This window comes from Anser cygnoides, chromosome 6 (assembly GCF_040182565.1).
Source record: "Anser cygnoides isolate HZ-2024a breed goose chromosome 6, Taihu_goose_T2T_genome, whole genome shotgun sequence".
Classification (NCBI taxonomy): domain Eukaryota; kingdom Metazoa; phylum Chordata; class Aves; order Anseriformes; family Anatidae; genus Anser; species Anser cygnoides.
Genome location: NC_089878.1, coordinates 20,467,415 through 20,484,219, shown reverse-complemented (window position 1 = coordinate 20,484,219; position 16,805 = coordinate 20,467,415). Strand labels below are relative to the sequence as shown.

Genomic DNA, 16,805 nt, shown 5'->3' with positions numbered 1-16,805 from the left:
CTGTAGAAAATATTTCACATAGAGCTTTGCAAAACCTGGCAGCCAGGGAGACCTGCTGCTCTGCATTCCTTTCTCTGCTCATCACTTTTTAGATCACATATGCATTACCATCCTTAAAATACCTGCTTCCAGGGGCCGCAGTGACACAACAGAAGGGTGCGGTGCTCGCTGCATGTCACTCACCTTTCTCCTGCCGTGTGCTGGGATCCTCAGTTGTTAAATCTCATTCAAAGACTGTACTGCCTGGGCTCATTTTCCACCTACGATAAACCAGAGCCTTTAGGACCTACTTTCATGGGAAATGACAGGATGTGGACTGCAGGCTGGAGGAAGGCTTCAGAAAAAAAAAAATGTGGACTGTATCTTTCTTCCAGCTAGTGTGGGCTTATGCTGGGGGAAGGACGGAAACAGCAAAGTGTGCAGAGCAGGTGAAATAACCCTGAGCTGCTGGTTTTCAACAACCGGCTTGTATTCCCCCTCCCAGCCCCGTCAAGGACACCTCTGGTGAGGCAAGGACAGGGACCGGCAAGCCGGGCTCTGCGGAGGGGGCGAGGGCACAGCGGCCGCCCCCGCGCCGGAGGGCGCAGCTCCCCCGGGCTGCCCTGAGGCGGCGGCGGGGCCCTGGGCGAGCCCATCGCGGCAGAGGGAGGGAAGGAAGGAGGGAAGGGAGGGAGGGAAGGGAGGGAGGACGGACCGAGCGACCGCCGGGCGGGCGGGGGGAGCCGCCGCCGCTGCCAGCCGGGTGCGCGGCGACCCGCTCCCTGTCCAACATGGTGGCCGCGCACACCTCCCATTCCGCGTCCTCCGGCGAGTGGATCGCTTGCCTGGATAAAAGGTATCGGCGCGGTCACAGGCTGCGGAGGGATGCTGCGGGCGGGCGGGCTGCCCCCTGCATGCACGGGGGTGTGTGTGGGTGTGTGTGTGTGTGCGCGCTGTCCCCCCCCGGCTCCCCCATCGGGTGCCGCCTTACATAAGGAGCGTGCAGGTGGGGAGCGCAGCGCCCGCGGGAAGCCGGGCCGGGGTAGGGGGAGGTAGGATACGGGGCTGGGGACGCCCCCTGGGGCAGCTGCTCCGCGCCGCTGCCTGGAAAACGCCGCACGTGGAGGAGGAGCGGAGCGGAGACCGGGAGCCGCGGGCCCGGGGATACCGGGCGGGGACCCGCTGTGCCCGCCATGGCGGACCCGCTGCCCGCCGCAGGGTCCCCCCCGCCCCGCGCCTCCCCTCGCTGCCCCTCACCTCACAGCCCTTCGTCTCCTCACAGCCCTTCGGCGCCTCAGTGCCTCGCCCGGCAGCCCCCCGCCTCGCAGCCCTCGCCTCAGCTCAGCGCGGGGCCCCCCCGCCTCCCACAATCGCCTCAGGATCGGGCGGGCAGGGCCGGCCCCAGAGCGCCCCGCGGCGCGGGCAGGTGCGGGAGCGTTGGCCGAGGGGGACAGAAAATGTCCGCCCCGGGGAGGCGGCCGAGGGCTCCCTCAGGGGTGGCCGCTCCGCGGGGCAGGTCCGGGCGGGTGGCAGCGCTGCGAGGGCGGGAGCGTGTGCCCAGAGGAGGTGTGTGCGCTTTAAAAATACTGGCGATGTATTCGTTTATTTATTTTAAATAAATCCTTCGGAGTCCTTCCAGTAGGTGTAGGGGAATAAAGTGAGGTTCGCAGCGTCTAGGTACGTGGTGGGTGGTTTGCCATGGTACTGCCATTAACGCGTACTGGATGAGTTCAGAAGTGAAGCTGTTTGATTTCTGAACACTCAGTGTCTACTAGTGCTTAGGAAAATGTTTTAACAAAAAATTAGACCATAGCCACTACACAGTTTGAACAAAGCCCTTGGAGAGAAGTGACTTACACAAAGGTACAGTGGTGTGCTGAGCATCGTCAGCTGGCCTCTGTCACCTGGTGCCCAGTTACCGACAACCCACTGTATGCACAGAACGAAACTTCCCCCTCTCATCAGTTCCGCCATTTCCACATAACGTCCTGGTGTTCTCAGGACTGCACCTCCAAGTATGTTTTCTTTCATAGTCCAAGCTGCAATCTGTATGAGCTAATAAAACTTTTGGTCTAGACACCTGCCACAAACGCTGCCAGTCATCCTCCCCGATCCCCTTCTGTAACACTTAACATTAAAAGACTGACCTCTTAGAGCTGAAGTAACGTGTATAAATGTCAAAAGTACTGTAAATAGGAATACAAGCAGAACTAGCCGTAAAATAAATAAATAAATAAATAAAAGAAGAAGCAGAGGGCCTGGTTCTCCATTCTGCAAACTGACATTGGGCAGGTGTGAAGAAGCAGAGTATGATCCTCAGTACTTTTAAATAGGTGGTCCTGCCATTTCTCAGGTTGCTTTGATGCAATACATTGAGACATCCAAACTGTAAAATAAAATTCAGGGACACATGCTTAAAGTGATGCATAGCCTTGCTTTGTGAATGACATTATTTGTAAGCACAAATGAGGCATTTCGTTTAGGAATCTATCTGCCGTTTGATGATAGTGAAGGTCTTTTCCAACCTAAATGATTATATATGCACACAGTTAATATACTGGCCATTGTTGGAATGGGAATTTCATTTGAACTGTTAAGATGAAACTTTTTTGTCACTTTCCATTAGTTGGTATATGCTAGTGGCACCTGCTTGTTGAGTGGAAAGAATCAGTTATGGTTGCCCTGAAGGATTATTTATTGTTATCCTTCTTTTCCAGAAGGCAATCTGGATGTGGGAGAAACGTAGGACAGGAGAGATTGCAGGATATTTCCTAGTCTCTGCTGTGCTTTGTTTTGTAATTATAAGAAATACACTTGGACATTTTGTTCTGTTTTTACATTTAAAAAATACTGTTAAAACTATGTTGGAAAAGTACTATAGGTCTCCAAGCACTGTTAGATAAAGCATTTTAAATTAATTTACACGTTTTTACTTCCAGGGCGTATTTCTTTTCTATAGATGGTCTGTCAACTTACTCATTTGAGTTACGTGATTTCTATGTGTTTAAAGCCTTTTAAAAAATCTTACACTATGTCTAAACTAGGTGTGGATTCTGTAAATACAGGATCATTCAATGAGTCAAATCTCTGTAACAAACCTGTGTTTTTATTGAATAGTTACGGTTTCAATAGTTTCAATATATTTTAGTTAATGAATTTATGGGAAGGCAGTTCTAAAACTGGTATGCTTTACAATTTTAGGAGTATTTAATTACTATATTGTATATACAACATATATACAGTTATAAAGTATTATATATATAATATACATTATGTATATATTTTAGGAGTATTTCAGTATGTATTTCAGTATTTCGTAAACAATATATTTCATGTACAGTAATGATGTATTTTGTGTATGTTCTTCGTGTTTCTCCTGAAGTCACTTATTAAACTGGGACTGTTGTCATCTAAAGTAAGAGCGTGTATATAACAAATCAAGAACCACCAAAACATTTTAGGAGAAATGTTATTACTGTGTAGGGTACTGTTGGCTAAGTACACTAGTGCTTCAACCATGCAACTTCCATATGTGGTTATTAATCACAAACACCAAACATCAGCACTTAAAAATAAAATACAGAGGAAGGCGTAAAGTCACAAGTGCAAAGGTATGTAAATGCAAGAACAGAAAAGGTCAGAAAATTGTGTTCTGTCAATAATGCTTTATTTTTGCAGGGGAGAGAGATGATCAATAGTGAGTGACTGTACATCGTGCTTGTCCCTGGAGATGGAAATAATACTTAAAGAAACCAGTCCTTTTATCTTTAAAGTAAATAGTTGCCTTACCACTGATTTCTTAGGGAGCAGAAGCATGCCTACTGTTTTAGCATTTTCTGTAAGTCCAATCTGCGCATAATTAAAAGAAGGTTGCTGAATTTTGCAAATGCGTATATTTAGCTTAGGAACAATGTATAACCTACTCTAATGGTTTCTTTGACACAGAAGACTGTCTAACCAGGAAATTTCAGTGTTGTCATATAATTACTGCATGGTGGATAAAGTATTTTTTACATAGCTATTATTTCTCTAAGTCTGATCACAGTTTTGAATTCAACTAAGTATTTTAATTGGATTCAAATACAAACTTCTAAATGATGAACAGTATTCACAACAGTCAGAGATCCCAGGATTTCACAGCTGCCTGTGGCATCCTGTGTTTTCCTCTGTATTAGACATAACCTTCAGTGTCTTAGCAGACTGGAGGAGCAGATCACAGAGCAAAGCATGTAACCTGGCTAGCCTGTTGTGCTACGAATGTTATGATTCTTGCTCAGCTATTTATAAATTATTTAAATATGAATGGGTGTTTTGAGGCCATATTGTACATACTAAGCTTTTATATCCTTGTCATCCTGGTAGACCTTAGACTTGCATTATTTACCTCTAACAAAACCAAAATAACATACAGGGTAATATCTCGGATCCGTACCTTAAACCAAGCTCCCGTAAATTTGAGTGTAAGTTCAGACTGAACCTAAGTCACAGCAACAGATTTGAATCAGGGTTTGTCTTGTAGTTCATCATAACATATCTTTGAGATTATGTTATTCTTATATGCTTAGCAGTCAATAGGTTTCTTGTAAGTGTACAGATAGGCAAGAAAAAAGAGCTGATATTCTGAAAGTATTGTAAAAGAAATAAGGAAAATTATTTTTCTCAGGTTGTTATTCTGTACAACTTGTAATTGTCTCAAAGCGATATAGACTGATAATAAGACAATACTGTGAATATTTTATAATTTCTTTACAGCACTTTTATTTACTTCTAAAATATATTGTTATAAGATCAATAAAGATACACAAATTTAAATTTTTACCCTTGCTTTTTATTTATAACAAATCCATAGAAATAATGCAATCATTATTTACTTAGTTTGGATCTGAACAAAATCGTGGACGTACACTGCAGCTCCTGTTGGCCTGTGTACTTGGCATTTCCTTTCTGTATGTGTTCTGTATTCTGTATGTAGTATGCAAGCATGCCGCTGCATGCTTAGATCAAGTCTGTGTGGGGATGTTTCAGCAGCAAGTACCGGGATGTAGAAACTCAGAGACAGAGCACTACAGGCGCAGCCTAAGTGCTTTCTAAGGCTCATGCAAAGGTGCAATCTTCTGAGTGCAATGAATAATAACAAATTTATCTTTCCGCATCATGCAACTCATTTTCTAGTCCAGTGCAAAGGTGCAGCCTTTGATGAATAATAAAAAAGCCCTTTTTCCTTCCACTTCTCCTCAGAGAGACCAGAATGATTGTTAGTATAGTCTGGCATAAGCTTGTCGCTCTCTGCATTTTATTGAATATATGAATTCAGAATAACTCACAGTGAGAGCAGGAATTTTATTTTGAGCAAATTCAGACTGTTTTATTCTCTGCCATCAGAGGCTTAAGCATCTCTAGTATCAGCTTGTATTTGTTATGTTTGGTTACAGTAAGTTATGCACTTGTTCTATGGATGTGTTAAGAGAAAGAAAAAGTGATTGCCCTAACATTAACACGTATAAACATAGCTTATCATAGGCTGATCACTCGTGTGTGAGTATGCCATTTGGAACATGATGTATTCAAGTTTAGTAGGTATCCTTGTAAAGTGGCTACATGATTGTTGTGGCACTCTTTGCAACTATGGGTTTTGCCTATTACCAGACCAAAGCTAGAAAACTATCTAGACTGTCATTGCCTGAATTATTTTTGGCACATTGTTAAGATTTTATCTCTAAAATCCTCTGTTCTGAGCAAAACATTGTGCAACATTATTTAAGTTGCATGTTATTTAGCATTGCTTTCCTTTTTTTGTTCTTTGAGTTGAAGGCCCAATTCTTGTTTACAATCACTAGGATGTTTTATGTAGTCCTGTCTATCATATTTGCAGTGCCAGGACTATGTGAAGGCTGGATGTGACCTAAATGGAAAAACCTTGTAGTTTCATAGAGATTCCAATACTCATGGAGGAGAGAAAGATTAATGACTTCTAAACTTCTAACGCAGAGCCTGGAAATGTAGATTTCAGTGAAAATAGTCAGTTTTCATGGAAAATGTCTTTTTTTTGGTATTGGTAGAAGCGGGAGGGTTGATAAAAATATCCACAAATGAGCTGGTTTTGATGATTTTACTAGTTTCATAAATAATTATTTTGCAGGTTAAATTTCTTCTCTAACAAAAGCTCATATTCCAGCAGCAGAATAAAAACCCAACAAACCAGCAAATTGAATTTGTGTCTTCAAAGTCAGGTGACCACCAGATATTTATCAAATACAAGTATTTTTCTTATCCAGTGTGAAATCTGTTTTTGTCTGCATTGTCATTCCTATGGCACTTCTTTCTTCTGTTAGTATTTTCTGCACTATATTTGGCATGATCACAACTCTTACTATTCCTGCTGCTTTGTAAGTATCTTCAATTAATGTCTCCTGAAATGGCAATCTACTTGATCTTTGAATTCAGTGGCTGTCAAAATGTATGCATGTCAATGTAGATCTATAAAAGCTATTTCATAGTTGTTCTAAGTTTTGAATTTTCATTAGCTGCAACAATGCAGACCTTAAATGAGTAAAGATGCCTTTAGCATAGTCTATTTGTGGATGGCAGTAACCAGAGTTTGAATCAAAGTATATCCTCACTTGTGCATATTGTTCAATTATAAATTTCATTTGCAACATATTCCAGAGTCTGTCTTCATACTAAAGTGCTTTTACTGTCTATTATGAAGCTGCAGTGCTGGTTAATGTAATTTAATCCATCTCTACTTGTATCAAATGGGATGTTGTTAACTGTCCTGAGCTATGAAAGTTGGAGGATTTATTTGATAAAGTTTAGTCACACCTTGGTTGCAAAGCTTGCACATATGTAAAAATTTGTAGAAATAAAAGGTGAAAATTTCTTTGCATTTTTTTTTTCACTTGAAGGATTTTGTCTTTTTAAGAAGCATATGAAGGTTAATTTTTTTTTCTTTCCTATTACAGTTGTGTTGTTCAAATAATGTATTTTTAACTTGAAGTAAATCTTTCTGAATATCGGTGCTTAATAAATACATTGTTTGCCATTCCACTGTTTATACAGATCTAAAATTGACCAGTTGGAAGGATGCATAATTTGTAGAGATGGGTGTGTAAAGAAATGAAGCATGCTTGATTGCTGTTTGTCTAACCCTCCGATACTTTATATATGTAGTTTAAAGTACTTGTAAAATTCACCAAGTGATCCGCAGTAGTGATTACTGGTACCTTCCAGCTCAAAGTTTGCCTTTGCATCATTGAATAGATGCTTTGGTTTTAACCCAGAGATGAACCAATTTTATTTGTCTATTGTGTTCTGTGCTACAAACAGCCTTGCCAGTGGAAGAAATGTATCGTATCTATTCATCCTTTGTGGGCTGTTCATTGTTGTCTGAAATGCAATATTGCCCTTTTAAGAGTTTAAAAGATCAAGGAAAGTAAATAGACCTCAGTGTTGTCCTTCATTTGGAGCAGGGCTAAGATTTTTGAATACATGTTATAGAAATAAACATATTAAAATTCTAGAGACATCTTGGCAAAGGAGGTAAAACTAGGTATCTTCTGTTTTTTTCTTTTTCAAGTGTCAAACCAATTATGAGAAATATCTGAAAAAAAAGATGTGGTAGAAGATAAAGTAGGTTATTGTGAGATAATCTTAGTTTTAAAACGAAAGGAATTCCAACTTGCTCCTTTCTTGTAAATTAACACGTATATTTCTACGTTTAAAAGATAGTAAGCTCATAACGGTGTAGTTCTGGTGATTTCTGTGTCTTTCATAGCATACGTAAACATCCAAATACATAATTTTAACACCACCAAGCCAGTTTCTTTTATAAAACTCTACACTTTAACTCTTTAAAAACTCTATAAGCTACACAAGAACAGAAACACTTGCCCAAATCTTATATATGAAGAATTATAGCAATTATCCTCTGTCAATATTTAAACTTTGACCTTGAATAGTTTGCACTTTAAAATATGAAATAACCTTATGAAGATACACTTCTGACAGGTGTTTTTTTTTTAAATAATCTGTTACAGAGAGTCAAGCAGACATTGTCAAGGAAATTGTTTTATCTTTATAAAATATATGCCTGAAATCTTGACATCCAAATAAATCAGGGGCAAAATATCCTTTACAGAAACCGTATTGACATAACTGAATAGTAACGTGTAGCTGGTATTGATGCTGTCACTTGTGTGTGCACTGTGATGCTGTATTGAAGAGGCAGGAGACAGAAGATTTGCCTTGTGTGAAAACATTTCTGCCAGATAAGACTTTTAGTGCAGTGCTTTGAAGAGGCAAATTAGTAATATAAATGGGGAGATGGATAAAGCAGTCAGTGGTTAAACAAAGCATAAAAGCTTTTAGGGTAGTGAAAAGAAACAAAATACTTCTGCTTTTCATCATTTTCTAATCATTTTGTAGCCCTGCTTTGTAACACTGGAAATGCCCCCCTCACTTTGGCAACAGGGAAAAGGGATGTCAGCACAGGACCCTGTTAAGACACGTTTAGGGAAGATCACATTAAGATTATATGGGTGGGGGGTGGGAAAGCAGGGTGACCTATGCGTTGTCCTTGATGTCAGTAGTTACTAAATGTGCAGTTTTTATTTCCAAATCAATTCCATTCCTCACACACGGTTTTGGCCTGGCATTTGCTATGGCTGTGGAGTGCTACCTACTCAATTGCAGTTGCTGGACCTGTTAGCGAGGGGTGGGTGCTAGGGCAGTCGCTAAAGCTTTCTGGGCTTGTAGCCTGCAGACCTGAGGGAAATGGAGATATAGGATCAGCTGCTCCACAGTGGTGCTGAAAAGTCTGGAAAAAGGTCAAGAAGCTGTTTTTTAAAGCAAACAAGGTGATGACAAGTGTAACACTTCTGCAATCTGTTCTACATAAAATTAATTTTAAATGGGGTGAGGCAGCGTGGAGAGCACATGGGGGCCTCACTGGACTGAACCATAGATTTCCTACCGTAAGGATGGCCATACCCTAAAATATTTGTATTCTACCAAACTGGCGACAGAGTATACTTCTGTAACTTGGAGCAGAGATCTCAGGAACAGAGAGATTTAGGAGAGAAGCTTTAGCAGAGATTCCAGTGGTACCTGCAATCTCTCTGAAATGCGTTTTTAAACTTCTCATGCCCACAGATTTCGTTACAACTCTGCAGCATCAGCAGTGGGGGAACACTTCAGTAGCATGACAGCATCAGTGTCACAGAACAGCGCTGTTTTTAGCATACAGAGGCTAAGCGCAGTGGGCTTGCTCTCTGGTGAGCAGGATGGTGATCACGGAGGAGTGACTTTAGGTGCTGTGAAGTATTCTCTGCAAAAGCTTTTCCAAATGCTCTTGGTGCCATGTGGGGGAGTAGGGAGATTCACCTCATCGAGGCTGATCTTTGGAGCCCATCTCCCTGCTCTGGGGTATGATTCCTTTCGGGATTAATACCACTGCCTCCTATCAGGGTGACTCCAGTGACATTAAAGCTTGACTAATTCTCTATCTCCCATCAGTAGTACTTTTCCAATTAATAGGTTTTATTATTATTGTCTAAGAAGTATATTACAATATTAGCTGCCTAAATATTTTTCCAAACCACGCTTTAAAAAAAACACATAGGTTTTCAGGAATTTAATAAGGTACCTCCAAGTGAGGAAGGAAGTAAATGTATGTTGTCCTGTTGTTCCATGCTAGGCAGCTTGTCCTTAGAAAACAAAATTTGGCATCATAAATAGATTCATTGATGTTAATTTAATGATGGTGACAATGATGACAATTTTATTAAATGATACTCTCTTGAATGTGGTCAAACCTGAATTCTGCAGGCATGTGGAGAAGCAGTTAATTGACACTATAGTATTTTATTATTGCCATTATGTTATCTCACTAAGTAAAACTACCTTTTTGAAACCAGTCTCATTGTTACAGATTATAAGCACTTAATAGAAATAAGTTTGAGTACTACAACTACTGTTACGCTGTAGTCTGGAGTTTTTACAGAGCCAAAATAACAGGCCCCAGTAAAGACGAGAGGCTGCCTCAGTTTAGGACATCTAATGTCAGTTAATTCCTTTCTCCTAAACATTAAAGATAATTTCCCAGGAGCTCTGATCGTATTTAAATGCATTTTGTTGTCTGACCGTTCATTTTTATTCTCAATCATGATCTTAACCAAACAGCTAGATCTTAAACTAGGTGCTTGTCCATGTGTCCCATTTGAGAGACGTTGATGAGTTGTTATTCTGGGGTACAATTAGGATTCCTTGGATGTCGTGCTGCTGGCTGCTTTTTTATCTTGGAAAACACAGCTGGAGGAGAAGGTACCTTTTCTAAGATTGTTTAATTGTTTCATTCAGTAAAAAACTCTTCCAAATTCTAGCTTAGTCTCCAATTGTACTGGATCAAAATATGTGCCCTCCCAGTAAAAATACTTCTGGAAATTTAGATGCACGCAGTAGTATCAAACCCAGTATATTTTGAGGAAAGGCTACTGAAGCAAATGGCTTGCAGTAATGAATTATTAACAAATGCTTTAAGGAATGAAACAACTTTCAGATTGCAACTATGCATATTACTTGGAAGTTTGGATTCCTCTTTTTGGCTAGAGCATGTCAGATGAGCCCCCTTTAAATGACCACTTCCTGCACTCCCAAGTGGAAGCAACTGCTGCAAATACAAAGCACTGTAGCTCAGCTGCTTGCTCAACTTAGCCACTAGGAACACATCACTTTATCTTACTCAATAAATATGGAGTTTCTCATTGCTGTGCTGATGTTTAAAACCCTGAGAAGTGTGGCTCAGCCACCTGGGAGAATGCCTGTCCTTCCTTGGTGACTCACTTTCTGGGGCCATGAAGCGGTTCTGTCAGAAGAAGGAGCTTTTCCTGCAGTTGATCTGCCTGGCACAAGACATTCTTTGCCACATCAAAGGAAGTGTGCCCTGCTCTCACCTTACTCTGAACTAGAAGGAATCCCCAACTCTTTAAATTCAGCAACTCAGAAAAAAGCCTACACGTTCTATGACTTAAATCCCCCCAAATCTTGTCCTTTGGACAGGACCAGAAGTGGAAGGCTTTCCTGCACTCACATTTCAGGAAGAAAACAGAACAATGTTGATTAAGTTTTTAAAGCCTGATGCCTGTAGTTTGCTAATACTGTTTGCTTTTTCCCTGTCTGACTGCATCAAACAATTGGAAAACACTAAACACTGAGATCCTACACGCAATTTTATGCAAACAAACTGGTGCACTTGTATGGGGTATGCTATGAGTAACTGTGTGAGCTAAACAATCTCAGAGTTTTTCTAGGAAAAGAGGATGTACTGAGAATACTCCTTTTCTTTTCTCGTTGGGTGTTGCTATTATTTTTAAGAGTCCATAAATTAAGGGAGCTTGTGTTCCAAGTGCTACTGTAGTTTGGGTAGGGATCTTGTATAAATGGATTTTAAATGTTTGCAAGCTGCACCTTGTAATCTTCTTAAAAGGGTTTTGACAAGAGAATTATGCTTATTAGTACCTGTCAGCTAGCGCACAGTTTTAAAAAAAAAGGTATTGGTGAAAGTCACTGGAGAGATTTCAAAAAGGAGCTGTTGTAGTTGGCTGTGGTGTGAAGTGGTAAGAGCATATCACAGTGATGTAGAAGCAACCATATACACCGGAGAGTTATTATGCACATCTGCAGTTAATAAGGGTAAGTTGGAGTATAAATGAGGATAGAGATTTAATCCCTCCTAGACTTAATTTAATAAGAAAGTTGAGAGTCAGAGACTCAATGTGGATAGGATTTGGGATTCTTCTGTGAGACAATGAAGTCTTTGATTCCAAAAAGGAGTCATTAAAATTTCCAGTTGGAAGGAGTGCTTACACCGTGGGTGTAACAATAAGATGATAAAGGTCATGTGTATGTTAACGTAGGCTTTGTTCATCATGCAAATCTTACCTGATTTCTGTTGATTTAGAAGAACTCACACACTGGATAAACAAATGTTTTTGGCAGTTAAATTAACTAGCAGCCATTTAGTGAGTGACAGGCCCAATGATCACTGACAGTTGTTTATCTTTCTGGTACCCTTTATACATAAATGATTTCTGCACCTGATTTCCAGTATGATCTAAGAACATTCTGTGATTCTTTCTGTGCATCGTGCTAGGTCCACTATGAAAAATTCTTCTAATGCCGTGTGTTAGCAGTTGGCTTACCTGCTGATTTATAGTGTTGGATAATCACATTTAAAATATATAGTAGGGAGCTAATTCACTTCAGATTCATAAGTATGTAGTAGTTTTCTAAACCTGCTGGTCCATGCGCTACCTTGTTGAAGGGAGTTCCACGATTTTGTTTTTGTTGAAATCTTTCTTTCTTTCCTTATTTCTTTCATTTTTTTTCCTGTCATATGTTTTAAATATTTTGCTTTTTTTTCAATCTAAAAACTTTTCGTGTATGAGAGGAAAGGAAAACAGGACATAAATTTTATGTTGAACTATTCCTTTATTGAATTCAGATATGTTTGCTTTTATTCAGTATTCATACAATACATCAACCTTCTCAATATTTTTAGATTTTCCTCAACACCAAAGTCTTGTCCTCTTACTTTTTCAGGATTCATTTGTCTGTGTGTGTTTACTTTGTTTAGGGATGGGTTAATACTCTTTAGCTGTACCAATCAAGAGTTAAGATTCTTGCTTGTATATTTAATTTGTCCAGCATTATGAGACAAACTGTTTGAAAGAGAATGTTCTTATTAAAATTGTCCTTGCACTCAAGTTAGTTTGTATCCAGTAAAAAGCAGAAGAGAAGGGTGGATATAGGAAGTACTGGTGATATCTAATGCTTTTCCTGTAGCCAGATAGAAAACCTGTGTTTAGGGCACCAGTTTCAGAGATGTCTTGTCTGTTTGTGACTCTAGTTATCTGTGTTCCCTTACAAACTTAAAACTATATATCACTCTAAGCTCATTAGGATACAGACTGTACCATCATATATTCTTTTACAGTTATTCCTATAGCATGACTTTGGTGCTGCTCAGTGGGGGCTTCTGTGTTGAAATGATAATAATCATGCTCAAGGTGATAATTGACAGTAGGATGTTGTGGAAGGGTTTCATTGTGTACCTGTGAAATGATTTTTAATTGGTTTATATTATGGTGTGACTTCTAATGCCAACATTTATGAGTTTGTAGCATGCAGGTGGGAATGTTTCTCTGATAAAGCTGTTGGGAACTGTTGTCCTTTGTTTTCTTGCAGACCTTTGGAACGTTCCAGTGAAGATGTAGACATAATATTCACACGACTGAAAGAAGTGAAAGCTTTTGAGAAATTTCATCCAAACCTTCTCCAGCAGATATGTCTCTGTGGATATTATGAAAATCTGGAAAAGGGAATCACATGTAAGAGAGCGTCATGTGGTGATCTATTTTATGTAGATAAAGTTGCAATTTAGTTTGGGATTGTCTCCAGGAGATTGTTGAGAGAGTACAATCAGTGGAATGGCTGTAAAAACGTTTACAGTCTTAGTCATGAGGGAAGGCAGGACTAAATTGCTGCTTGCTCTACAAACATGATATGTGGTGAATCTATGGTAACAAGGCACACATTATTGGATTTAGAAGTCTGCCACTGTTTTGTTGAAAGATTAGAAGCAGTCATTGCACTTATGCCTCATTCTTCCCCTGTAAATGTATTAATGATCTCCTCTGTAGATACTTTGTGATGTCAGAGACAGAAGTGTATCACTGAGGCATATCACTGAGTATGTATGGTTTGCAGTCACTCTAGATAACAAAACAGATCTGCAGAGCTGCGTATTGCTGTGGGGTGCAACAGTTCTGTGCCTGCTCTGTCAGCTCATGTGCCAGATGAAGCTGTGGTGGTTCTGTAATGAGAATGTGTGAGTCCACAGAGTTGTACCAGGGGAATAGCTGACAGAGACCTGTTGTAAGTGATATTTGATAAAGTCTCTGAGACCCCTCAGCTAAATCTGATGCACTTTAGGTACACAGCAGTGGGGTTTGCTTAGAGTAGTGGGAATTCTGGTACTCTGTAATCACACTGTCGGAATAGCTGAACATCAAACAACTATAGTTGTTTCTCAGCCAGAACTTACCGATGGCAGTGGGTGCTGTATCTGCATTCAAAGGTTATAAATTGCAAAGGTACCTTGTTTATCGTTCAGGAAGTCTTTTTGTGTGTGTGTGTGTTCATTAACTAAATAGCAGTAAAAGAGAAGCAAACTGAGAAAGAGTGAAGCAGTTCTGTGTGCTTTCACTGGTTCATTAGTCTCTTGATGGTTTACTAAAATGTGTACTTTCCAGTGTCACTTGGAACTATTATTGGACAAGTAAGTAGTTTGATAAGGCACGTTCTATACTCCCAGCAGTGACTAAAGTAGTACAGTAATATATGGGAAAATGTTTAATGTTGCTAAACTTAAAGAGATACCTCTTATTTACAATATTTCATCTTTCTAGTATTCCGTCAGGGTGATATTGGAACAAACTGGTATGCTGTTCTGACAGGATCCCTCGATGTGAAGGTTTCTGATACAAGCAACCACCAGGTAAAATAAATTGTTCATTAAAACCATCCAGTTAGTAGTGCAACGAAAGCTTAGAACTTAGTCAAGGTAGATAACAATGAGATATATTGTACAGATCATTTTGTTTCTCCACCTGTCCTTTAGCCTCAGCTATCCTTTGTTTATGGAGGCAAATCATGCCATTGATATCAAGAAAACTGAAATGTGGTGCTCTGAAAAAGGGTCTACATGTGAATATGAAACAGAGCTCATAGTCTTTTCTCATAGTGCTGTATGAAGTCAAGATAAAGAACTGAGAATTGTTGATTGATTCTCTGGAAATATTTGAATTCAGTCCTGGTTCTGAGAGTTCAAACCAAACCCACCAACAGTGCAGTCTGATAACAGCATACTGCAGTCTTTGCTGAAAGAAGGGGAAGGTATGATAGTGATAACAGAGTACTGAAACGGCTGCTGTGTTAGACCTGGAGGTAATACCTATTCAGTGTAAAGAAATAGAAGAACAAGTGAAATACCAAATAATTGCAAGTGATTACTCAATATCTTGGCACTCCTGGATTTGCAGAATTTTGAGTTTTTGAATTTTTGAGAGTTTTGAATAAATATGAATAAAAAGATGAGATGGTATTGTCACAATTTGGGACGTGACAGGGCTTTTACGAGACCCTTTCCTGTGCAATTTAAAGCAATCAGGAATATTTTCTGGTGTTTGCCAAAAGATGGCGCTGCACCGTTAAGCTGGACCATCTTCTCTTCACTGAATCGGAAATAAATGTATCCACGTAAGCTTTCTGAATGTGGAAGTTAAGAATCTGTTTCGAGTGTTGATTTGTTCCATTAGATGGAGGTTTGAACAGTTCAGCCTCTTAAGAAATGTAAATATCTTTTCTGCTCATTCAGGTTCACTGCATTTTCCTGCCAATGGGAAACTACAGATCTCCAGTTCGTGTAGTTCTAGTTACAGAAATTATATTGTACAGTAATTTCTAAACCTTGTGTTTCCTTTTCACAGGAACAATGCACTGAATTCTTACCACTGTCTAGTTGCCATAGGATACAGCCTCAGTGCCAGAAGGATAGCAGCTCGTGCATTTACCATTCTAGTGCTTGAGAAGGAAGAAGTGGTGGGTGGGGACACTGAAATGATGTCTGAGCCCAGTATATTCTCTGGTTTTGCCCCAGTTTGGTGTTTGTACCGTGTCTTTCCTTTTGTTCCTTGCTCTCCTGCTCCTTGTCCTGACTTTAGCTCCTCGGTATCCTGTTCCAGTCTTGCCTTAGCTTCCTCATTGAGATGGTGCTAGCCATTCTTGAGCTTTGGGATAGAAACTTAGTAAAATTCAAACCTGTTTTACTTCCACCATTATTTCTCCAGGAAGGTCACAGTCTCTCAGCTGGCAACTGTTAGCCAGATTTCAACAACAGCTTTTCCTTTGTTGCACCTGTTCATCATACTGGCCTGCAGCCAGAGAGGTAATTGGGACCCTCCAGGGATTCCCTGATTTCATGTCCAGAACCAACAAACTATGTTGCAGCCTTAATCCACAGGTTTGGCTCTTGTCCTTTCACAGTCATAGCAGATAATCTTCCGAAGAACCTCAGCTCTGCTACTTAAGGATTTACTGAGTATTGAAAGCTGTCTGTATTCCAGGCATCTATGGGACTCAAACTGCGTTCTGCTGTTTCCCAGATATATGGAAATGTTGCCTTCCTGAACCCCAAAAGCCAAGCCATATTCTTGCCCCGTGGTGTTTGCTTTCATTTAGCAACACTCTGACCCAGAAACAAGGTCTTACATGGAGCCCAAGGAATTAGGTGTTTTCCTTAGTGGATGTCTTCTTCACAACAAAACGTCATTGTTCAAGGCCAGCTTCCACTTACTGTTTAATGTATATCTTGCTCTGTCTTCAAACTTGCATCTGCCTTTGTTGCTTGCTACTAAATTTTCTTTGGATTTTCTTCAGCTCTTGTACCAGTCTTACTTTATTTTTCTGCTCCTGTTGGAGTTAGAAAAGTTTGCCTGAGCATACAAGTTTAAAAGTTTGTAGCCTCATGTAAAATTGTAGAAGGAATATGTGATATCTTCTAGTGAAGGAGAAGCTAGCTATTGTATTTAAATTCCTGTTGGTTAAAAAGTGTTTAGACGTGACTAATAATTTTTTAATACTTAAAGGAGGTTGTAGTTGATGACCTCTTAAGTTTTCTTGCAGCTTGAATTATCCTGTGATTGGATGATGATGAGTATAGTGTTAATGTAAATGTGGTAAATCAATTCTATCGATTAAAAATACAATAT

At 40.0% G+C, this 16,805-nt stretch overlaps 1 protein-coding gene across 7 annotated transcripts in view; it reads left to right on the top strand.

The window, feature by feature from the left end:
• Positions 1-557: 557 nt before the first annotated feature.
• Positions 558-16,805, top strand: part of RAPGEF4 (Rap guanine nucleotide exchange factor 4) — a 154,408-nt gene continuing 138,160 nt past the window's right edge. The window contains exons 1-3 of one of the 7 annotated variants that reach the window (XM_066999263.1): positions 558-835; positions 13,222-13,364; positions 14,445-14,533. In XM_066999263.1, coding sequence (XP_066855364.1) covers positions 771-835; positions 13,222-13,364; positions 14,445-14,533 — 297 coding nt within the window. In that variant the 5' untranslated portion in view covers positions 558-770. Of the gene's footprint in view, positions 836-13,221; positions 13,365-14,444; positions 14,534-15,962; positions 16,058-16,805 lie in introns of those variants that run through there. The other 6 variants (XM_048061613.2, XM_048061611.2, XM_048061614.2 and 3 more) reach the window with 6 other exon arrangements.